Source organism: Talpa europaea, assembly GCF_964194135.1.
Source record: "Talpa europaea genome assembly, chromosome: 8".
Lineage (NCBI taxonomy): Eukaryota > Metazoa > Chordata > Mammalia > Eulipotyphla > Talpidae > Talpa > Talpa europaea.
In genome coordinates, this window is record NC_140075.1 from 72028470 (window position 1) to 72053403 (window position 24934).

Here is a 24934-nt window from a genome sequence, read left to right on the forward strand (position 1 = left end):
AACCGTGCCGCAGCAGGGCAGGCCCCGCCCCCTGGCTCGGAGGCCCGTCTCCGCCAATGGCCGCGCTCCCAGCGCAGAGCCTGCGGGTTAGGTTGTGAGGCTCCAGCCGGGGGCGGGGAGGAGCCGAGGGGATTCAGGGCAAGCTCGGCCGCCGGGTGGGTCGGGACGTGAGGCGCGCCCTTCATTGAAGCGGCGGTGGCCGGGCTGGGCGCCGTGAGGGAGAAACGACGGCGCGGCTGGAAAATGCCAGTCCATTCTCGAGGGGACAAGAAGGAGACGAACCATCACGATGAGATGGAGGTGGACTACGCCGAAAACGAGGGGAGCAGCTCCGAGGACGAGGACACGGAGAGCTCGTCGGTTTCCGAGGATGGAGATAGCTCAGGTGCGCGCCCCTGCTGGACTGGGACCTCGCGTCCCCGCGCCGGGCGCGCCACAGGCCGCTTTCTGCACGCCGGGCAGCTGCGTCCTGCTGGGAGAGCGGGGCGGGGAGAGAGGGAAGGGGCGGGGACTGGCTCCTCGCCGGGCTGCAGCACCCGGACGGGTCGCCGCCTGGCCCGCGGCGGGTCCCGGTGGACGAGGCGGCGGGGCGGGGCGCGGGCCTGGGCTCGCCCAGCTCCCGGACGCGGCGGGCTCCAGCTCGCTGCGGTTTCGCCTCAGGGACCTCTGGGCCGTGCAGGCAGCTGTGGGCCGAAGCTCGTCGAGCAGACTTTGGAAATGCCTCCCCTCCCCAGACCACCGACCTCTTTTCTTGTTAGTCACCTTTGCAGCCTCTGCTTCTTTGCATGGGTGGGTTGTCGGGGTCGAGGGTAGTTTTGTCCCGGTTCTGGGCTGACTTAGATCTTATGAACCTCAGCTTTCAAGTCAACCTGTCAGCTTTTGACATCTGTGCTGTTTCGGGCGGCTCACTTGGGAGCTGTCCGGTTTATGGTAACTCCCTGAACTTTTCAAGACAGAGACGTTAGGGGTGATTTTGGATTTTCATATGCTTATAAAATGGGCTGGCTTTCGGGCAGCTTTGAAATTCTCCAAACCTTTTCTTCCCTTCAATTTTTTTAGCTTTGGACTTTTTTTTTTTTTTTTTTTTTAAAGGGGGATAAGGGGTGGGTGGGGTTTGGAAGTGCAGTAACACCAAAAGTCAGTTTTGCAAACTTTTAGGAATGGTTATTACAAAGAAAATGGAATTTGTGATTACTTGTATTGTTTTCCTCCTATCCATATGATGAGGATGAGTCTTCTTTGTGTTGACCAATCTAAAGCAAGGATTGATAAGTTCTGTGACAATCCATTATCACCTGATGCCCTCTCCTCAGGTTTTCTTTTCAAAGCAAATCTTCACGGAAGAATGTAATTTCTCAATAAATCAGCCATCTAAAAAAATGAGCTTTATGAGTGACTTCTTTGTGCAGCATTGGGCACTAATCTGCGAGGTATAAATAAATAGTTATGATCTGGTCTCAATTAAAGAGCTGTCATAAGTCACCATGTGATTAAATTGCCAAATGAATGCTTTACTATAAATGCTGTAGAAATTTGAGGCAGAGGAAATCTTCAAAATAGGGTGTTTAGAAAGATTAGTTGAAGAAGGTGGGATTACCTTACTGATCTTGAATGGGCAGAATTTGGAATGGGGTGGTATTGATCAGGTGAGGTATTGATCAGGTGAGGTATTGATCAGGGCGAGGTATGTAAGAAAAAGTGCAAAGGCCAGAAATTAAGACATATTTGAAAAAAATTAGAAGCCCACTTTGTTTGGGAGAAGAACCTGAACAGGTGAAGGAAAAGGAAGGTATAGGTGTGAATGATTTTTTTTAAAACAGCGCGATTGATGAGTGCAAGTTTAGAAAGGAAAGTAAGTCTAAAAACACAAATACAAGGAGAATGGTGGTATCATGCACAGAAATAGAAAAGTAAAAGATTTGAGATAAAGAAGGAAGATAATTTAAGACATACTGCTTTTTGAGGTTATGGTGTTAAGAGTGCCCCACTGATTGATATGTGACATTGGAACTTTGCATGATTTAGAAGCCTTCTGCAGAGTAATGAAAATAGGGGAGATTTCAAAAATGAGGAATATAGAGAAAGAACATCTAGTCCTGTGAATATATTTTCTATATCTGTAAAACATTTTATCTTCAAATGTTCATTGTATTTTTTTTTTAATTTTTTTTAAGATTTATTTATTTATTTGTTTATACAAGCACTGGGTACAGTCAGAAGTGCGTGAGGGTGAGAGAATTCGGCAGAGCCAGAGCGGGGAGCAGAGCAGGCAGAAGGACCAAAGTACACTGCTGAGGGGAGCAGCGGGCGGCAGGAGAGGTCTACGTGCCATGTGGGACGCTCCGCAGGTGGTCGGGGAGCAGCCGGGGATCGAACCGGCACTGCAGAGGCTGCGGGCAGCTTCGCAACCTAGCGCTCAACCGCTGCGCCACCGGGGAGGCCCTGGTCATCGTATTTTTGATGGGAGCTAGGATTTTTGCAAAATGAAATCTATTTGATAAAATTCTCCCCCTCTAATGTTGACTATACAGTGATTTTTAACTTTTTGTTCCATGCTAGACAATGATGGACAAATTGTGAGGCATGTAATAATTTGAATAACAAATCAAACTTTTTAAGTGCAAAGAAATTATTTAGTAAATTTTGCCTCCTGTAAAATCATCTATTTTTTTACCATATGCTTGCATGTTAAACTTCCAGTTTTATTCTTCCCTGATCTTGGTACTGACCAGGTCCTAAGGCTACAGAAAAACCTCTTATTTAGAATTATTGAATGAGTTATCTTGAAGGACCAAGGTTTAAAAAGTCAAGAAGTAAAAACTAGAAATAATTTCAGTCTGTTTTAGAAAAGTTAAAAAAGAATCATAAGCTTTCTTGTTATATGAAATAACTGAAATGATTTAACTTTTTAAAATAATCTGACCTTTATTTGATAATCAAAACAGATCATTTTGTGTGTCAGTTATTTTGATATATTGAATATATGTGATATAAAAATAGAAGATATGAAATATAGGACAGATATGATAGTAAGAGGACAGAACTGATAGTAAGAGTTGCTTTCCTTAAAAAGTTTGCTTGATTTTCTTCTCATTTTCACCTTTCTCCTTAAGTTACAATATTCTGGGGAGAGGGAACAATGGGAATACAAAAGTAGGAGATCAAGATCCTGTGACCAACATAATGAGGTTTTTTTTTAAGATTTATGCATAAAAGAACTGGGGTGAGATCAAAGGTGCCGGAGATGAGAACGATTGACCAGAGACAGTGGGGAGCAGAACAGGTGGATCTACTGCAATACACTGCTGAGGGGAGCAGTGGGGGAGACAGGAGAGGTCTGCTATGCCCTGTGGGTTAGCTCCCTAGCCAGGGACCCAACTCTGGCTGCAGGGGTAATAGTGCTGAGACTTAACCCCTGTGCCACCAGGGAGGCCCTGAGTTTTATTTTTTATGTGACTGGCAAGTCAACCATGTGAGCAGTATAAAAGAATTTCAAAACTTTTAAAGGATAATTATTTTAATGCTTAAATTGTGGTAAGCTGGTGGAAAACAAAAGTGGATTAATTGCTTCATAGACATAGCTTATAGACAACTCTTGAAAATGATTTAAAAAAAAAAATAAGAAACTGCTGTGACTTAAACTTTTACCTGCATTTTAGTTTGAAATCTACAGTGGACATTATTTTGGATAAATTTTATTTTTGCTTAAGGGTTAATTATATATATTATACATCTAACATAGACCTATATCTAACTTCACATTATAGGCTTTTTCCCCTTTATTTCTTAAACCATTTGAATTTACATATTTATGTATTGGAAACATTAGACTAATTTTACCTTTTTTTATTTGTCTTTTTATTAAAAGAAATGGATGATGAAGACTGCGAGAGAAGAAGAATGGAATGTTTAGATGAAATGTCTAATCTTGAAAAACAGTTTACAGATCTCAAAGATCAGTAAGTAGTGACTTCAGAAGGTCATTGCCACTGGATCTCAACCATGTCTCATAAAGACTAGCACAGGAGGCATTCTACTCACTGTGAACTTCCTTTTTGCATTTTATGGGATTGACTGATCTGAAAGGCTTCAACTGTTGCCTGAATATCACATTAACTAGTGAGGGTTTTGAGGCAGGTTTTTGGGGGGATATGAGATACTATGGATATTGGTAATTAAGATGTTTTCCCTAGGTTATTGCACTTTTGGTTTTAATCGACTTCATTCATTCCTTTATTAAAAAGTGAACAAAGGTACCATTTTGAAAATTTGAAAATAAAAGAATATTTCCCAAAGTGGCATAGTGATTTTTGTTTATATCTTGTATTGGATAGTGCGTACATTGCATGCTATTACATGGATTATTTAGTTTGCTTCTTGCAGCGACTCTGTATGGTTTGGAAAATAGATGGACTTTTCTCCATTTTACCTGTGAGAAAAACTGATTCTCAGAGAAGTGATGTGCTCATAATTCTTCAGGAAGTGATAAATTAATCCAGACTTTCTGCCTCCTAGTGCTATCATGTTCCTTCTGCCAAAACATGATACCTTGGAAGAAATGAGGTGGAATAGAAAGTGCATAATCTCTGAGTCCCTATTTCTTGACATATTAAAAAGGCATAATAATCACTCCTGTATCTTATCTACTCTAAGAATTGAGATGAACAATATATAAAATTCTTAGCCATTTGCCTGGCATGTAAGTGGGTGCTTATTAGATACAGATTTTTCCCCCTTTCAAATGTCAGAACTCTTATGTGAAATTGAAAATACAAAAACGGGCTCCAGTGATTTAGAAAACAGAATAGATGCAGATGGAAATACACCTTAATTTATTCAGAAGCTGGCTCTTCCATTTGTTAATTCTTCATAATTTTGTTGTGTATTCTTTTTCTTCTAATTCTCTCCTAGACAATCCCAAAGAAGCAATGAAGACCTATTTAGCATCATGCTTTCTCATGGCTTGCTAGGACTATTACCTAGTTCCCCCTCCAGCTTCATTCATTTCTGCTACCATTATTTAGTAGTATCCCTTTTCAAGGAATTGAAACATATGTTTTAGAAGGAAGTTAATCTTTATACCAGGTTTATAATTATTTAATTTTTCCCTCCAGCTCCAAATTGCCTTGTTTGATATTTTTATGTTGTACTTTGTATCTCTGTAAGCTGTGTCAAATCCTTTCCAGAAGAAGTGGGAAATAGAAAAATGATGATGGTAATAATAATAAAATTACCCTGCTTCTCCTGTTCTAGCACTACAGGGCACATAGCACTCCTTTCATAAGGCAGAAATTCCACTATTTGCAGTTTGTATAATGGTGTAAGGTGAGTTCTTTGCCAACTTAAAAAGTTAGAGGAAGTTTCTGTTCATTTCAATATTTAGTAGCCAAGAAACATTAATTGAGCATCCACTCTGTGAATAGTGTTATAATTGTTGCTGAGGGACTCATAGTTCTTGCCTTTGATGTATTTCATATTTAAATCCCAAGTTTTAGACCTTATACTGATTTTGAAATCTTTTAAAAGAGTAGTTAATTAAAATTGAATTATTAATGCACATTAATTCAAGATGCTCCACCTATTTGGGATACCTTATCAAAATTTTATGTAAAGTGATGTTTCTAGCTAAGTTTTTTAGCATTTTGCCAAAAATTGTATTAATAATTTCAAAAACTATAAGTATGTTATGCTTTTCTGACTTTACATATTTGTTTATCATTGCATATTGAGTTTTACAGAAATGTAACCTAGACATGGTATTATTTGGCAGTTAAGTCAGATAGTTTTTCCCTTTTTAAAAAAGAATATTTATTGCCTTAACATCAAAACTTGCTTTATTCCTTCAGAATAATCATACGAATCTCTATGAAATTAGTCATCAATTATAGACAATATTGATTGTCTTAATTGTATTGGCCTATAGTTTCAAGATGAAAGAATAGAATTTATATGAAAGTCAGGCACCATAATGCTTTCAAAACCAACTTCTAGTAATACTAACATGTACAAGCATAATAAATGGTTTCTTTTAGAAGTTACTACATGACATCCTTGTGACATATTATGACATTATTTACTAACTAGCAAAAAAGAATAAAAATGACATTAAATTGTTAATCTGCTTTGAAATTTTTAGAATTTCCTTTACATGCCACAAGACCAGTATTTCGAAGTACCTTTCATAAATGACAGTGTAAATATTTTACTGTTAAATAAGTATTCTATCCTGCCAAAAAGAAATATTGGGTTGTTTCACATATTCTGTCCATGGTAAGCTAAAGGTATTGATGTGAGAGCTGGCAAATCAGAGTGTATGTGGACTCTTATGTATGATAACAGAGATCTCCTGCCCATTTTTCATTTGCTCATCCATCAAACAGCTAATTTTGTTGTAACTTCATTTTCCCCAATGAACTGGGTGTGTTAATCACAGGTTCCATAGTCATTGGTTTTACCTTCATCACTCTTTCTCTGGTTTCTTTTTAAAATTAAGGACTGTGAATATTGTAATACTAACTCCTTTTCAGGGAAGGTGGAGAGAAGCTAGGGAATTCAGCTTTTTGACAACTACTAATGTCTATTCAGAATGATTTCTTTTGTTTCTTTTAGACTCAGTGTTTAAGTAACTATTTTTAATTAGAATTGATTATTATTCTGAGTTAAATTAAAACAAAAATCAAAAGTACCAGAGCCAGTTAATTTAGTTGTACTTTTTTTTTATGTTGTATAATAGCCATTTATAATTGATACATCTAAAAAAGATAGAAAAATATTTATTTTGTGGTTATGTATATAAAATGTAATTTTGTAATTGAATTCTTGTGATCAAGGCAGAAATATACTTGGTAGGTTATTAGAATATGAATAATAGAGCTAATGTATAGGAATGTAAATTTTTAGCCTTTTTTGGGCTTATTACATTAATATCTTAATTTTTGTTTTGTTAAGACTTTATAAAGAACGATTAAGTCAGGTGGATGCAAAACTGCAAGAAGTCATAGCTGGAAAAGCACCAGAATATTTGGAGCCACTGGCAACTTTACAAGAAAATATGCAAATTCGTACAAAGGTAGCAGGTAGGAAAGTAAAACATCTTATCCATTTAGTAGAAATGAACTCTTCAGTAGATTTAAAAAGTGTATGTTAAGTGTGTTTGTTAATGAAATGGCAAATGTATTAGCATAATCAGAGTATTTCACTATCAGTAAACCCTTAATTATTTGTTAAATGCCTCTTGCTGTTTCCTTACTGCTATGGGGGGTTTAAAAAAAAAAGTTGTCCACAATGTTGTTGAAAAGATAATAATTAGGAGCCATACGATAAGAGATACTGTTACTATCAGTTTAATTTCCTATTAGATAAATTAAGGTTTTATTTAGGTACTGTTAGTATTTATTAGAGTTATAGGATTTTTTAAAATATAAAGACATTTTTAAAATATTTGATCAGGATATTATAAAACAGGGAATTAGCCTTCAGCCAGGTAATGTAGTGATAATTTTTTGTTTTGATAAGTCTGATCATTCATTTTTGGCTATGATTAAATGAAGATGTCCTATATTTGTAGTGTTAAATTTCAGTCTTTTGCTTGTAACTGGGATTCAACCATAGAGTCTTATTTTAGCATACATCACAGGGATTTTTATATTTAAAGATTATCTTTTTTTCTCAAATTAAAACCCAGTTTTAATTAATGAAGGTGCTGATTGTTTTCCTTTGCAGGGGGGTTGTGGCACTATTCTGTCCTCATGTACTTGCTATATAATAGTTAAGCCATTGCTGATAACAGTTTCTTGTACTAAATTCACCTTAAATCAGTTTTTTTGAGTGCTTAATATTAAGTCTGCAGATAAAATACCTAACATATGCTATCTTTGCATAGTGACTTAGTGTACCCTTAAAAGTTAACATCACCCTAATTTTCTTTGATATTCTGAAAGGACTGCATGAGACTTACTGGATGTTTAGGAAATATTATTCACTCAATTATTTACTTTTTTATTCTGTGGCCTCCTTTATATTTTGAGTATATAGTCAGGTGTGTGAATGTGTTGTTAGTAGTAGTTTCAGATATTTGTCCCATGCATTTACTGTACAAAACAGAACATTTCTAGATTCAACTATGGCATGGAGTTTAGTATATTTTAGGTAACATTCTTTGCCATTTTTTTTTTTTGATGGCATATTTGCGTGGCCATGTTGCCTATTGTATACTATTGCATTGGAACTGTTAAGTTAAACTCTTGAGTATTCATCCTCTAGTAAAAGCTCTAACAGAAACACTTGAACATCATAGATTTCATTATATCAGTTTATACATTTAATTCTCTTGGAAGTATTAAACCCTGAAAACAAATTACAGTTAAAACATAATGTTTTGATGGCTGTGGTGTCCAGTTACTTTGACTGTATGATTAATGAAATCAATTTGTTTCCAGTATGAGTCCTCAGAGATTTTTGCTTTCATAGGAAAGAGGTTTTTTTTTTTTTCCCCATTTTGATCATTCTCTATCAAGCCTTCAGGAGTATTTAGAAAAATGGGATAAGAACTAAAATTTATAGTATGGTTTCTTCCTAGCTCTTAAATTCTTGGTTTTTTAGTCTTCTTTGATAAATATCTTAACTGAGCCTTTTCTTTTTAAAGATACAGTTGGAATCATTTGTCATTTTCTTCTTGATTCATCTTATAAAGCTAAGATAGAATTCCTGTAGGGAAGTGATAATGAAACTCATTGCTAACATAATCAGAGTAATTGTGTTTGGTTGCAGGAATCTATAGAGAGCTCTGCTTAGAATCTGTAAAGAACAAATATGAATGTGAAATACAAGCTTCTCGCCAGCATTGTGAGGTACTGTTGTTTTGCTTAACTTTTAAGCTAATTTAATCTCTTCAAGTCTTTTCTGATGCAGTAATTTAAAAAAAGTAATTAAGTGAAACAAAATTAAATAGTACTTTAGCTCATCACTTGTGTGATTTTTTTTTTCTTTTTTTTTTGAATACAGTTTCACTGGAAGCTGTATTGGAAATAGAACACAAAGAAAGGACCATAGAAAAGAACCAAGTGAGATAATTTTAGAAGTTTTGCAACTGTTCCCTTATAAGGATCTTGTAATGGTTATTGCATCTGGCATCACTGAAAATAGTAGTATAGTTAGTATAACATGCAGGACTCAAAAATGTACATCCAGTAGTACAGATACAGTGTTGAACTACAGTATTAATTTCTAACTCACTACATCTATTTTCTATGTTTTAGAGCTGAATTCTCTATGGGGAAAATAAATGGATTTTCTATATATATTGTATTTATTTTGAATAGTGTTTAAAAAACATAGTGCTAATTTTGCAGATAATGTTTCATAAAACCTGAACCAGGTCACAAATAACAGTATTGGATATAAGAGGACAAGTTCTATAATAATTCTTATCTTACTTCAATATACCATGTCCTTATAAATTAATAAAATACTAAGAACAGATAAGTATAAAAATGATGGAGCAGTTGTTTCATTTTCTTGATTATAACTGAAATGAAACATCTTTCTGATGTTTACTGACAACTGGATCTTCTTTGCTAAGAAGTACCTGTTCATATCTTTTGCTTTTATGTTGGGTGATTAGTCTTTTCCTCATTGACTGTAGAGGCTCTCTATATATTCTGGATATAAATGCTTCTCTGGTTACATGCTTTGCAGATGTTTTTTTTCCAGGCAGTGGGAGGATGTCTCTCCATTCTTCCTTTTTTTTTTTTTTTTTTTAAAGATTTATTTATTTATTTATGTGCACAAGAGCTGGGGTACAGGCCAGATGTGTGGGGGCAGGTGAGAGGATTCACCGGAGACAGAGTGTGGAACAGAACAGGCAGATTGAAGTACACTGCTGAGGGGAGCAGCGGGCAAGTTAGGAGAGGTCTGCTTGGTCATGTGGGTTGCACCCTGGCAGGCCAGGGATCGAACTCTTGCTGCAGTGGTTACAGATAGTTTCATGGTTGCATCTGAACCCCTTGCACCAGCAGGGAGGCCCTTTCTTTCCATTCTTATTGATGACTTGATGGATAGACGTTTTACTTTTTAATTGTTGACTTTATCATTCTTTTTCTATCATATATGCTTTTTGTCTTTTCCATGGAGGTTAAAAAAGATGAATTTTCTTTTAAAAGTTGAAATTTTGCTTTTAACCTTTAGATTGCTAAACTACCTTTAATTAATTATTGTGTATGTTATAAAATATGGTTCTAATTTTATATTTTTTACATGTATATAGGTAATCAACATTTTATTACATGATCCATTGTTTTCCCACCAATTAACAGTTTTAGTTTTGGTTAATTACACTTAATTTTGACATATTGGTCTTGCTGGTGCCGGACGAATTTCTTGGCACTCTTTTTGACAGTCTTAACAAGGAATCTTCATAGGGGTCTGAGGGCCATGATGCCAAATAGGAGATGTCTGCCATTTCCATAGCAGTGTTGAGTAGGAGACTAGATGAGAGGAATTTTGTTTTAATTCAGTCTGACAAACTGTCTTTGATAAATTTAGTGCAGTTACAGTCATAATGATTATTTTTATATTAATACCAACCTGTTCTGTGTTTTCTATTTGTTCTGCTTTGTCCTTTTAAATTCTTATTTTTTTAAAGATTTATTTATTTATGCATACAAGAACTGGGGTATAGGCCAGAGGTGTGGGGAGTAAGAGGATTCACCAGAGACAGAGTGGGGAACAGAACAGGCAGACTGATTGAAATACACTGCTGAGGGGAAAAGCAGGTGAGACAGGAGAGGTCTGCTGTGCCATGTGGGTCTTCTCCCTGGCAGGGGATTGAACTCGTGCTGTAGTAGCTGTGGATAGCTTCAAAGGCTGAGTCGTAGCCCCTTGCGCCACCAGGGAGGTCCCTATCCTTTTTTTTTTTTTAAGATTTATTTATTTATACAAGCACTGGATACAGTCAGAAGCGAGGGAGGGTAAGAGAATTCACCAGAGCCAGAGTGGGGAACAGAACAGGCAGACTGACGAAACACACTGCTGAGGGGAGCAGCGGGCACGGCAGGAGGGGGTCTGCGTGCCATGTGGGACCCTCGCCAGGGATTGAACCAGTGCTGCAGAGGCTGCGGGCAGCTTCTCAGCCCAGCGCTCAACCACTGCACCACATGGGAGGCCCAAGGTCCCTATCCTTTTAAATTCTTACCTGATCTTTTTGTGATATGTTGAGTTTCAAAAACTGTATCTAAAGATATTTCTATTTCTGGTTATTTTAATTATTGCTTTCAGTAACTACATTAGTAGGATTTAAGTATTCATAACTCTGCCCTCTTCCTGAACTGTAAAGGACCTTAGAATCCTCATTCTGCTTATTCCCACCCATATTACAAGTTACAGTTGTTTACTATTTTAGTTCAATTTTCCTTTTTCACTTTTGAATGAGACATTATTTTGATCTCACAGAATAAGTTCTTTTGAGGTTTATCTGCATTGTATTAGTTTTTTTTTTCTCAGTGTTTTTGAGTTGCAGCCATCATCAGGTTCATCTTTTGCTTCTTGAAGAATATCCTAGGCACTCCTCACACAGTCTTTTAGTGGTAAACTCATTTTTTATTTGTCCAAAGATAGCTTTATTTCAGTGATTCTCAGGGGACAGTTTAGGGGGATAGATCATTTTTCCTTCCCCTTATTGACTGCTTTTAAGCTCTTTGTTGTTCTTCAGTTTCTCTACTGTATGTCTCTGCAGGGGTTATTTTTCCTTCTTGTCTTGGATTTGTTGTGCTATCTGAACCTAAGAGTTTATTTTCTATTAATTTTGGAAATTTCTCAGCCATCATTGTTTCTAGTATTGCCTCTTCCATTTTCTCTATTTTCTTTTTCTGGAACCTTCTTGGTCATATGTAAATTATCACCTATCTTCCATATAGCTTTATAGTTCATATTCTAAGATTTAGTATTATCTGAAGTTCTTCAGAACATAATTCTGTTTTTCATTCCTTCCAAACTTCACAGTTTATTTATATCATGATTCTGGATTATAGCAGGTTTTATTGTAGGAATTCTGTGAGGATGTAAGTTCTTCAGGGAGTATCTACTTTTATTTATCCTAGGTTGTTTCCTCTAGGCACTAGGTGTACCACCAGACCAAACTATTTTAATTTTTTGACTTGGGATTTATTGGAATATGCAGGTAATCTGTATTTGAATCTCACATATGTAGAGATCAGGTCTGAGTTAACATATTCAGGGAAATCTTTTCCTCCCACTTCTTGCCTAGACTAAGACAGGTTTCCCTCAGGTAGATCTTTTCTAGTCTACCTTTTCATTGAAGGTTTGAGCCTTCAGGGCTGTGCAGGGATTCCATTCTCATACCACCCTCCCCTCCTTTGCTTAGGCCCAAGGTGTGTTCTTTTCAAACTGCCATTAAAACTATGCCTCTAGTTTATTGACACCAACAAATACCCTCATGGAAACCACAGTTTCAATATCAGATTACCCTGCAGTTTCTAACTCCTTGTTTGTTTTTGGTGTTTGTTATGTTTTATCTAGAATATCTGTTCTGTGTGGTTTGGGAGTTTTTTGTTTGTTTAAGGATATCAAGTTCACTGTATTGTTACAAATAAGTCAAGAAGATATCTTCAAGTAATATTTTTTTAACCCAGACAAATATATTGATCTTCTTTCTTTTCCATCATGTTTCAGCGTTCTTCCCTCCTATATGGAAATTCTAAATACTTACCTAAATTTCTTCTAATTTAGTTAATGCCTTTTAAAAAATAATTAATGTATAACTAATGCTCTAACTAATTTATTTAATTACACAATTAATTTGACGGTACTTACGTAGTTGGAGGGCAATTAGACAGAGGAAATAAAGGGTGGAAAAAGAACTTACATTTTCAGTGGTGTGTATTTTATATTTGATCATTTAATTTCTATTTTTTTTTTAAATAATAAATTTTATTTTTATATTCCCCATACAATTGCAACCCCCCCCATTCTGATCCCAATCCCTCCCCTCCCGCCCCCCCCAAATGATCATTTAATTTCTACAGCAACCTGATGGAATAGGAATTATCTTGATTTTTATGACTACATCACCTGAACCTCAGAGAAGTTAAGTAGTTTGGTTGGGATCATAGAATTAATGAACAACAAGCAGAATTGAAATCTGTTGATTTTTCTAGTCATTCATGCAGTATACCATTAAATCTGAACTTCAGTATTCAGGTCTTTTTATCTATTTATTCATTAGTTCCACATTACACATATACAGAAATAATTTTGAGAGGCAAGGGGAGCAAGAAGAAGCAAGATGTACTACCAGTTGTCAAAATAAAAGTTTGTTTAGCAGCAGATAGAAAGGAAGAACCAGGACCAGAATCTAGATGAATATGCAGATAATGTGCCAAAACACAGAGCCAACTGAGGCAGCAGATGGTTTATATCAACTTAAAAAATCATATTTAGAGAGCACTACAAAGTGTCAGGTGCTGAGAAGTGGAAATACCTTACCTCATAAAGCTTCCCCTTAAGGCTGGAGATGACTAGTAAGACATGCACGCAGGAGATAGCAAGGTCTCAGTGAGGTCTTCAGGGTTAAGGGTTTGGATTCTAGTTCTTTAGAACATTGGTGAGAGCTCTTGACTGATCTTTTGACTGTCCAATTAAAATGAACATTTATCAGATAATATTTTTCTGTTATCATTTTTTTATTTTCTGATTATAACATTAGTAAGTATATATTGAGAAAACTTGAGAAATAACTCTAAAGGAGAAAATAAAATCAACCATAATCTGCCAACCAGAGGTAATTGCAGTTAAATGAACCTATGTTTGTATGATTATTTTTCACATAGGTGATATGACTATATATACTGTTCTGTGACCAAATTTTTTTTGCAAGCAGCATTTCCTGATACTGATACAAATATTCTCTTTAAAAATTTGTTTTTAACAGGTAATATGTGTGGTATTTCTGAAGGCAGTTTTATAATGAGAAACAGCCATTCCCTCTCCCATCACAGTTAGCATTGTGCATTATAATTGTGAAAAAAAGAAAACTTTACCAAGTGAAAAATAATATCAGATAATGCACATTTTATTTTTCATTGTGTTCTCTCTCTCTATGTCCTATTTTGGTAGTGCATTGGCAGTATTTAGATTTATCCATGTTTGTTTAATGCCATCTTATGATTATTAAAACTTTATCATACTACAAATATTTTAATGCTTTTTTACTTTTGTTTTTTAATGTGATTTTTAAAAAAGATTTATTTAGTCATGCATATAAGAACTGGGGTATAGACCAGAGGTGCAGGTGCTGGGGGGGTGGGGAGTATGAGACGTTCCACCAGAGACAGAGTGGGGAGCAGAACAAGCAGACTGACTGAAATATACTTCTGGGAGGAGCAGTAGGTGAGGCAGGAGAGCTCTGCTGGGCCATGTGGGTTGCTCCCTGGCCAGGGATCTAACTTGTGCTACAGCAGTGGCTGCTGTAGCTTCATGGTGCCGAGACTTAACCCCTTGTGCCACAAGGGAGGGCCCCTTTTAATGTGATTTTTATGTGAGTAAATGTATTAGTCTTCATCTATGACTTTCTAATTTTTGTGCTTTGAAAGACTGTCTTCATTTCAATATCAAGTATTTTTTTAGTTCCTTTTATTTTTATTTTTTTAATAAACTTTTTCTTTTTTTTTTTTTTAAAGATTTATTTTATTTATACAATAGCTGGAGTACAGGCCAGAGGTGCAGGAGGGTGAGAGGATTCACCAGAGACAGAATGGGGAGCAGAACAGGCAGACTGACTAAAATACACTGCTGAGGGGAGCAGCGGGCGAGACAGGAGAGGTCTGCCATGCCATGTGGGTATCTCTCTGGCTGGCTGGGAATCGACTGGTGCTACAGAGGCTGCAGACAGCTTCGCAGTGCTGCGGTCGACCTGCTGTGCCATTGGGGAGGTCCTTTAATTCCTTTTAGATTTTACTTTGTAAATTTAACTCCACTCCATTTATTTTTATATAAAACATGAGGCAAAAGATCCTGAGTTTTTTTTCCCTTATTTTATTTTTCCTGTTGTCATTTATTGCTTAGATGTCCAGGTGTGTTGAAAAGTTTCCTTTATCATGTACTAAAATGTACATGATACAACTAGGATCTGTTTCTGAGCTTTTAAATTCTATTCTGATTTTTATTCTAAAGTAATATACTTAATAACCAAAGTTGATGGTAGCTTTTTGTATGTTTTACTCTCTGGTAATGCTAGTCCTTCAGAATCTCCCAGGATTCCAGTCCTAAAGGAAGTTGACAACAGTGAGGTACTTAAGTCAAGAACTTGCTAAAAGAGTTGGTTCTAAACACAGGCCATTGTGAGTCCAGTACAAAAATGTAACCTTGGAATCACTTTCCTGGGCAACTTAAGCTGATGGGAAAAGCATGGGTGTCAGCCTGGCAAAGGACTTAATAAGCCAGTTGCTTAAGTCTAGATATGGAAATTTGAGGTATGTGAGGTATTGAAGCCCAATAAGTATTTACAGTGGTACTTTTAAAGAATGAAATTACATGCTGAACCATAGAAGCTTCTACAGTCACCAAAGCAAGAGGGATTGGATGCCTTTATTCTATGGTGTCCTCTTTCTTCTCTATTACTACTTTCTTCCTCAGAGAAGCCTTTTGAGGGTCTTATGGGGTTGGAGAAAAGGGAGAAATGAACAAAGAGAAAAAATTCAAGGTATATATTTTTTTAAAAAAAGATTTATTTATGTATTCAAGAACTGGCCAGAGATGTTGGGTGGTGAGAGGATTCACCAGAGACAACGGGGAACAGAACAGGCAGATTGACTGAAATACACTGCTGAGGGGAGCAGTGGCCGAGTCAGGAGAGGTCTGCTGTGCCATGTGGGTATCTGCCTGGCTGGGGATTGAATTCATGCTGCAGTGGCTGCAGATAGCTCCATAGGTTGCGTCTTAAACCCCTGCGCCACCAGGGAGGCCCTATTTTGTATTCTTTAAAGTACACCTATAAGATCTTTATAGATACCTCAAAGTTTCAAACATTTCAGTCTCATTGTGGCTTTTTTTTAAACTATAAAAAACCATTAGTGGATATATTTTAGAAATTTTGCTAGGCCTAGAGCAAATTAACCAGTAGAAAGAAAAAAGAATACATCAGTTAAACTTTCATATTCTTAAAAGCAAAAGCCTTATCATTCCTGGTTGGAGAATTTGGATCTCTTTATAGTGTTGCCACACATCTGAACTGAGCTGGTGGCATGGTCTCCCTTTTTCTCTAAGACATAACATTTTGTGAAAAAATGCAGTAAGACTAGAATATTTCGTAAGACTTTACCAAGGGCAGGGTACGAGTAAAAGGAAGTAAGCTTAGAGGTAAGCATGCAGTGGGATTATTTTTCGTATGAGATCTAGTTGTAGTCTTCTTCAGCTTTGCTTTCTCTCTGGCTCCTGACTCACCTCAAATTGACAAAAGCCATCATTTCCCTAACACTCAGGAGAATCTTTAAACATGAGAACTTCATGATTGATGCTGGTAATGCTGCCTCAATGGATATGGTCTGTACCTTCCACAAGAAATCAGATCTGGGCCTCCTTGGTGGCTTAGGGGTTAAGTCTCAGTGCTGCCACTGAGATGGCCTGAGTTCGATCCCCAGCCAGAGAGCTAACCCACATGACACAGCAGACGGCTCCTGTTTTGCCCGCTGCTCCCCTTAGCAGTGTATTTCAATAGCTTTGCCTATTCTGTTCCCCACTCTGTCTCTGGTGAATCCTCTCAGCCCCCACACTTCTGGCCTGCACCCCAGTTCTTCTACACAAAATAAATAAAAAATCTTAAAGGAATAATTCTTTAAAACAAAAAAACAAAAAAAGAAATGAGATTTAACTGTATCCCAGAAGCCTCTATAGGACAATCATACCTAGCTATATCTCAATGGCCTTAGAGCCTTATTGAAGCATGTGATAGGTAGGTTGGAAATATATCATAGCTTTTTATATAATGGATCTGCATATTACACCTATGTATATTTTACAGCTTTTAAAATAAGGGATACAGTGTTATATAAAATAATGGAGTAAAACTAGTAGACCTGGGTCTTCTAGTCTGATTTGCCAGTTAATGATCTTATTACCCTTAGCAAATCATTCATGTTTCTATAGTTTTGTTAAAAAATTTGGATATAGTGTATACTTTTATTGGATTTATAATTAGTATATAAATTAAAGCTTTTATAAAATTTGTATTTGAATCTTTCTCTTTGTGATATTAGTCTATTTTAATGTGATGCTGAGATATTAGTGAGGAATAAAGGCCCAGTTACTGTTCTGAAAGAAAATATGATCCATTTTATGATTCACTTTATGGGATAGACTTTCCATTTTGGTGGCATGTGGGACTTATATTTATATATGAGTTTTTAATACAGTAAATAGTTACCTGTTATCTAAATCACATATAAATTTAGATGTTCTTAAACAGTTTAACTGCATGTAATTAAATGTACATTTATATTTTTTATTTTCATGTCTTTCATATATTTGACATTTCTTCTTAAAGTTTTTTAAACTGAAGTATAAAAGCAAAGAAAAGTATCATATGTTAAAAGTACTTTAAGTGAGTTATTTAGTACTCTTAGTTAAGATAGGTCAGTTTTTTCTTTCTACTTATGTGCAGTCTGTTTTTATTTTTCTTTTCCAGAGTGAAAAGCTTTTGTTATATGATACAGTCCAGAGTGAACTAGAGGAGAAGATAAGAAGGCTTGAAGAGGACAGGCACAGCATTGATATTACCTCAGGTAATGGGAATGATGTGATTGTGATGTTCCAATGATACTGAACCTTTGGTTTACTGGAATGTCTTAGTCTGCTAATATAAATGTTATGTAAATGAAGTTATCTTAATGAGAGGAAAGGTGAGACATCTAATGAATTTGTTGTGATAATGATTGTTGCTTTGATTTGAACTTACACTTCAGGAAGGTGTAGAAAATGGAGTGCATGAAAAGGGACAAAATAGAATTGTAACAGGAACTATAAGAATAGTATTCTATAAGAATAGGAAGAATATTATTGTTAAGAATTATAATGGAAGACGGCTACAGCATTTTTCCCTTTCAGTGTTAAAAGACTGTCTTATGAAGGAAGGAATAAAATCTCTACTCTTTGGTACCATACAAACTAGGACAAATGGATAGAAGTTATAGGGAGGCAGAAAGTAAGTCCAGTATGAAATTGGCTACTTCGTGGGTATTGTGGAAAGGCTTTCTACTTGGGTGGAAAATTTACTGGGTTATGCTATAATTCTTGCATATGTGTTACATTACTTACTATAAATTTTATTGTCCTAGTATACAGTAGACATAGTAGAGTCCAACAAGCTAAGCTACATTACCAAATAGTTGGGTGAACATGGGTGGCAGTTAAGTTAGGTTTTCTGAATTAGTCTTTTTGTCTGTAAAATGACAATAATAGGAATACCTACCTCAGGTAGCTTTGACAAGTGAGACAATGCATGTTTATATATTTCACAGTGTTTAACAAATATCTATCACCTAGTCATTAAATGTCAAGTTGATTTTTACTTTAATAAAGACAGAGGATCATTATATATAGCTGTTTATGAAATAATAGTCATACGTATATATATATATATATATATATATATATATATCTCCATAGTTGTCAATGAAGTCTTGCTATCATGAAATTAGTCTTTTTTTTTTTCCCTTTGATCTGTAGCCATCAGCTAATGCTTAATTTTTATTTATTTGCCAGAGCTGTGGAATGATGAACTTCAATCAAGAAAAAAGAGAAAGGATCCTTTTAGTCCTGACAAAAAGAAGCCAGTTGTTGTTTCAGATATCCTTTTCCAAATTTCCCGTTTTTTCTTAATGTCTTGATGTATATTCTGCATTGTGTGTACCTTTGTAACTTTTATTGGTACACATTGACATTATTTGCATGATTCTGTAATAAGCACAGAATGATTTATGAAACTGATTGAAGACAGAGGGAGATAGTTTCAATTAAGAGGGATAGGGAACGGAGATTTAGTCATGATCTCACCTTTGAAAATTAATATGACTTTACAGTACCCAAGGGCTTTCATGTGAAACAGCTGTTTGGTATATGGTATGATTGTTTAATTCTCATGTGTATTTTAAACATATTTTATGGTTCTAATATTGGAATGTCTTTAAATTAATGTTGCATTTAATCTTGGCATTCCCTATGGTCCCAAGCCAAACCAAACAAACAAAAAAAGTGAATAAGTTGAAGGTGTATCTTATAGTCAGTAAGTAGAGTTAAAAGAATGAGGTTATAGCGTCTGAAGTACTGGAATATATTCTGGTACTAGGTTTCTTGAAGAATAACTTTAAGGCAGAATTCAGCATGCCTGAAGATATGTCCAGAAATTATTTTTCTATTCTCTTAAAAAATAGAAATTTGGAAGTTTAATTCAAAATGTAAAAATCTTACAGCTAAATTAACCTTGACTTTTCAACGTCCATATATAGTTTATATGCTACAAGATCTTGATATTCTTGAAGACTGGACAACAATTAGGAAGGTACAAGGATCAATGGAATACAAATACATTTTTATAGCCTACTTTTTAAGATTATGGTTTTTTACTAATATATCAAAATTTGATTATTATAAATTTGCTTTACTTTACAACATTGTCTCTAAGGGATTTAATACTACTACGGATAACAGTGGATACAAGAGTATTTTAAGAGACATGTCAGCAGTTTGATTGTATTTTTTTGGTAATAATATAATAATTTATGCAAAAGTACAGCAAAGTGTTTATTTAGGCTGTCCAAAAATAAAAATATAACCATTTTATGCCTATTCCTTAGCCCAGTTCTGGCTCACAGAGAAAGATAAATATTTGTTGAATGAACAAAAGTGAATATTTGAACCCTTAATATATGTCTTGCATTCTGTCATTAGACATCCAAAACTTAAAGGAGTTTCTGTGCTTGTTTGAAAGTGCAGACTCATTTTACTTAATTTTTCCATTTTTAGGAACTTCTTAGTCGAGTTCTTTAGATTATTTCAGGTATTGACAACATCTCTAGGAAAAATTGTTATTCTTTATATATATATATTTCTTATGATGTTGGACATTGATAATTAGAGTAGCTGAAGATTATATTTCACTGTGTTTGCTATTGAGCTTATCAGTACTGTTGTATATACTAAACAGATAACAAAATATACTTTCAGTATATGTCAGACAACATTTTTCTTACTCTTTTTTTATTTTTTTAAAGGCAATGGCTACATTGGGTCCACACAGAGTGAAAACAGAACGTAAGTCTCATTTTAGAAACTTTCTCTCTGGAGATTCCGGATTGTTAATTCTTACATATTAAAGAGCTCCCTTGTCAATGGTTTCAGTTCATCAGTGAACTGAATCAGGAATAATGAGAATTTTTTTTTTTTTAAGATTTTTTATTTATTTATGTATACAAGAAACAGGGTACAGGTTGATACATGGCAGGGTGAGAGGATTCACCAGAGACAGAGCGGGGAGCAGAATAGACAGACTGAAATATACTGCTCAGGGGAGCAGTGGGAGAGACAAGAGAGGTCTGCCATGCCATGTGGATATCTCCCCGGCCAGCCAGGATTGAGCCTGCTCTGCAGAGACTGCTGACAGCTTCACAGCGCTACACTTAACCACCTGTGCCACCAGGGAGGCCCCGGGAATTATGAGAAATTCTTTGGAAGTCTTTGCCTCATGGAAAAATTGCCCGATTTCTGAATGCAATGTATTCTTTCTTTCTTTTTCAGCTATATTACTATTGCTAGTAATCAGTAATTTTTTTAATTTAATTTTTTTTTTATATAAGAACTGGGGTACAGGCCAGAGGCATGGGAGGGTAAGAGGATTCACCAGAGACAGAGTGGCAAGCAGAACAGACATTCGGATTGAAATACACTGCTGAGGGGAGCAGCAAGTGCAACAGGAGAGGTCTTCTGCTCCATGTGGGTATCTCCCTGGCCAGTAGGGAATCAAACTGGTGCTGCAGAGGCTGTGGACAGCTTCACAGCACTACGCTCAACCCGCTGCACCACCGGGAAGGCCCAGCTAGTAATCAGTAATTTTGAAAGTATTTCTTAAATGTTTTTCATGATCTCAGTAATTTTATAGGGTAGGACATTTGAGTCTGTGGATTGCCTTCAGGGAGACTGTGAGTTCTGAAATTATGAACAAAATTCCTTAGATGCTTGCATTTTCTAGGAGAGAGATTAGAGTGGTGGCAGTGGAGTCCATACCAAAAAAAAGTTTACCCATCACTAAGATTTACATACTTCTGATAAGGCTTAGTAAAATTCACATTAAATTATACTTTCTTGATTTTTTTTTTTGGAAGGCCTAAAGTCACTGACAAAATAGTTAATATACCTTATTTTCTAATTTTTTGCTTTTGCCTTCTTTCACTTTTTGTCTCCTAATTCTTTTATGAACAATGAAGCTAGATTTAAGTAAAAAAAAAAAACCCTTGTTTTAAATATTAGGAAGAGGACTTTCTAGTCACATTCAAGCAGATAAAGTAATCTATAAAAGATTAATTTTCATTTTATATTTAACTCAAGGATTTTTTTAAGCTTAATATCAGGAAATTGCAGCAATATTATAATAAATTAATTTCCTGGGGAGTTAACGGGAAGGAGACGAAGTACTTAAATCTCTAGGTTCTTAACATTTTTGAATCATTTTGATTCGAGAATCCCACTGCTCAGTTGAATGGGTCTCTTCTCTTACTCGTCTTTAGTTTTGTATCCTGTTTGTTTTCTTCATGGTACTTACCACAATTTATAATTTTTAATTTATTGTTTTTTATGTTTATCTGTCTTCTGGCTATATTGTAAGATCTACAAAGGTCAGAACCATCTCTTTAGTCACAATTTTTCTTCTTTAGCACCCAGCACAATTCTTGTGGTTGGAAGTGTTCAGAAAATATTTGTTGCACAAATGAATAAATGCTTTTTGAACATTTTCTACATACCAGGCACTTTATGAGGCTCTGGGAATACAAGGGTGCAAGAAATGGACCTCCTAGAACCTCCTTGGGAAGGCAAAAAAATATATATGTAAATAAATAACAAGATGATGACAGATTGTAATAATTGTTATGATGGAAAAATGAAATTGTAATGAAGATGAACTAAGGAGTGAACAGGATGGTAGGGAAGACCTTTCTGTGGTAGTGATAATTGAATGATGAAGCAGATACCTGTATCATAATATGTTTTAGCACTTTTTTTTTTAATTTTTTTTTTAATAGAGGCATGTTTTATTTATTTATTTGTTTGTTTGTTTGTTTTGTTTATACATGCACTGGGTACAGTCAGAAGCGCGGGAGGGTGAGAGAATTCACCAGAGCCAGAGCGGGGAGCAGAGCAGGCAGAAGGACTGAAGCACACTGCTGAGGGGAGCAGCGGGCGGCAGGAGAGGTCTGCGCGCCATGTGGGACCCTCCTCTGGTGGCCGGGGAGCAGCCGGGGATCGAACCGGCGCCACTGAGGCCGCGGGCAGCTTCGCAACCCAGCGCTCAACCGCTGCGCCACCGGGGAGGCCCATAATATGTTTTATACAGTGTGCTTCATAAAGAACTTTTTTTCCTCTACATGAATTTATCAGATTAATGTCAAACTATTTTTAGGATTTAAAAATGGCAGTTCTACATAGGAAATTTCTGTTCTAGAATCTTAGACCTGGAAAACTCTTGGAATATATATTAAACTCTGCTTCTTTGGAAGTGTCAGATGACTGTCAAGGAGAAAATATCAAAAAATATAATTTTCAGTCGAAATATGGCAATTGATATTTTAAAGTCTGCTTAAAATTGGCACTAGTAACTAATAATTTACCTGCTCCCCACTTCTGGCAACTGTCTAGTTAATTGATATTTATTGTACATTATTCGGCTTTGTTTAGTAACTTTGAATTATATAAATATGTAAGAAATTAAGCCTTATTTCTATTAGGTTTTGGTTTGTTATCTAAGAAATAGCTATGCTGTTTTTTTTCAATATGCTTGGTATTCTTAATGTTCTGTACTTTTGTTCTTCTGACAATGTCTTATTAATATAACAGTTTCTGAACTGATCCCTTTAGCACCTGTGAAACTGGAAAAACATTTGCACAGTGCTAGATCTGAAGAGGGAAGATTATATTATGATGGTGAATGGTATATACGTGGACAAACAATATGTATTGATAAAAAAGATGAATGTCCTACAAGGTAAAAAGCCTTAATCACTTCAGTGTTGTGCAGTGGCAGAATTTACATCATTGTGAATAAATATTTGCTGCCCAGAAGTGCATTCATAATGTATCAGTAGTTGCTTGTGGATCCTTTTTTCTCTAGACATATGATTTGATTAGCATGTGTGAATACCAGTGTTAATATACTGGAGTTACATATTAAGTTCATGAACATAAGTATTAACACAAGTAGAAATGTTGATATTATTTGACCAGTAAATGATCCCATTTGTTAAATTTTAATTTTATAGTAGATGAATGGTTATGATCTTAAATTATGATCTTTAAGTCAGATTACTATAACTTTTTGGTGGATCGATTAATCCTTAGCTGTTGGGAGTTTGTTATAGTAGTTTAGGTAAAAAGAATTTGTATCAATTAAGAGTAGAAAGTAGGGGAAAATTAATGAAAATTCTAGAGTAATTAAAGCGTAACTTGAAAACTGAAAATTGTCTTTAAAAAGATTCAGTTTATTTAGGTTTTAAGTTTATGTAATTATATATTTTTCTAAGTCTTATGTAGTTGTGAGTTTTTATTACTGCTCTCATTCCTTCAGTAGGTTTGGATTTAATTCTCAGAATAGTAACTATCTACCATAAGAAAATATCTTTTTCTAGCTATCAGTGGTAAATGAAGTGTTTGTGTTCAGTATAGAACACTCCTTTTCCAAATATGATTAATTGGATTATAATTTAAAACTGTTGTTTTAGGATACCAGGAGTGTTGTGAATAACTCTTGTCATAGAAATTCATTGAACTAATTGCTATTTTATATATCACATCCGTGGATTTTTTTGCTTTTTACTGTTGTTTGAATGAATGTGAACTACAGGGCTGTAATTTAAGAGGTTAAATAGTATATGAAAGTATTAAACACATATATTTGAAGGATTTTTATATGAAGATTTAGTGTCACAAAAAATCTGTAGAAGTATCATAGATGATTTGCCACTGGGAATTAGGGACTGGTGTTTGACAGATTTTGTATAGTCAAGGCTGATTATTGGAGTAATAACCTAAGTAGTAGTTTTAACTCCATTCTTTTTGGGGGTTGGCAATAGACTAGGAATGATATGCATTTAATAGTTATGTTAACAGTAAATTTTGCCAACTCTATTAAGAAAAGAAAGGAGATTATTAAGTACTGCTGAATGTGATATTTTTGACAGCATGTCCTGCTGGTAGTGCAGCATTCTGGTAAATGACAATTACGTACCTGAATCTACTCTGATAGCCCAGCTATTCTGGTTTTATGAAAGCTAATTCTCTAAAATGAGTGGAGGAGGCATATTGTAATTCATTCATTCATTCCTTCCTTTTTTTTTTTTTTTCTCTTTTAGTGCTGTAATTACAACAATTAACCATGATGAAGTTTGGTTTAAGAGGCCTGATGGAAGCAAATCTAAGCTTTACATTTCGCAGCTACAGAAAGGAAAATATTCAATTAAACATTCGTAATCATGATTTAAGTGTTATCTAAATCTACCTTATTAGTGTTACCAAGTGTGATGTGCCATGGGAGTAAAAAATGTATTCAATAACTTAATATTCTCATCGAATCATGAGAGACTGTGTATTTGCAGGTAGTACTCTAAGTAGACCTCATACTGATAGGATATTGAGATAGTAATACAAGTTTAATCATGATCAT

At 35.5% G+C, this 24934-nt stretch overlaps 1 protein-coding gene across 1 annotated transcript; it reads left to right on the forward strand.

Moving 5' to 3' along the window:
* Positions 1-243: 243 nt before the first annotated feature.
* On the forward strand, positions 244-24934 carry BRMS1L (BRMS1 like transcriptional repressor; the record flags this gene model as incomplete). Its single annotated transcript, XM_084239828.1, has 10 exons — positions 244-385; positions 3869-3959; positions 6949-7076; positions 8770-8849; positions 17696-17792; positions 18772-18855; positions 19479-19567; positions 20280-20319; positions 23134-23260; positions 24624-24934. 10 exons carry the CDS (start codon positions 244-246, stop codon positions 24739-24741), a joined length of 996 nt encoding a protein of 331 aa, XP_084095954.1. The 3' UTR covers positions 24742-24934.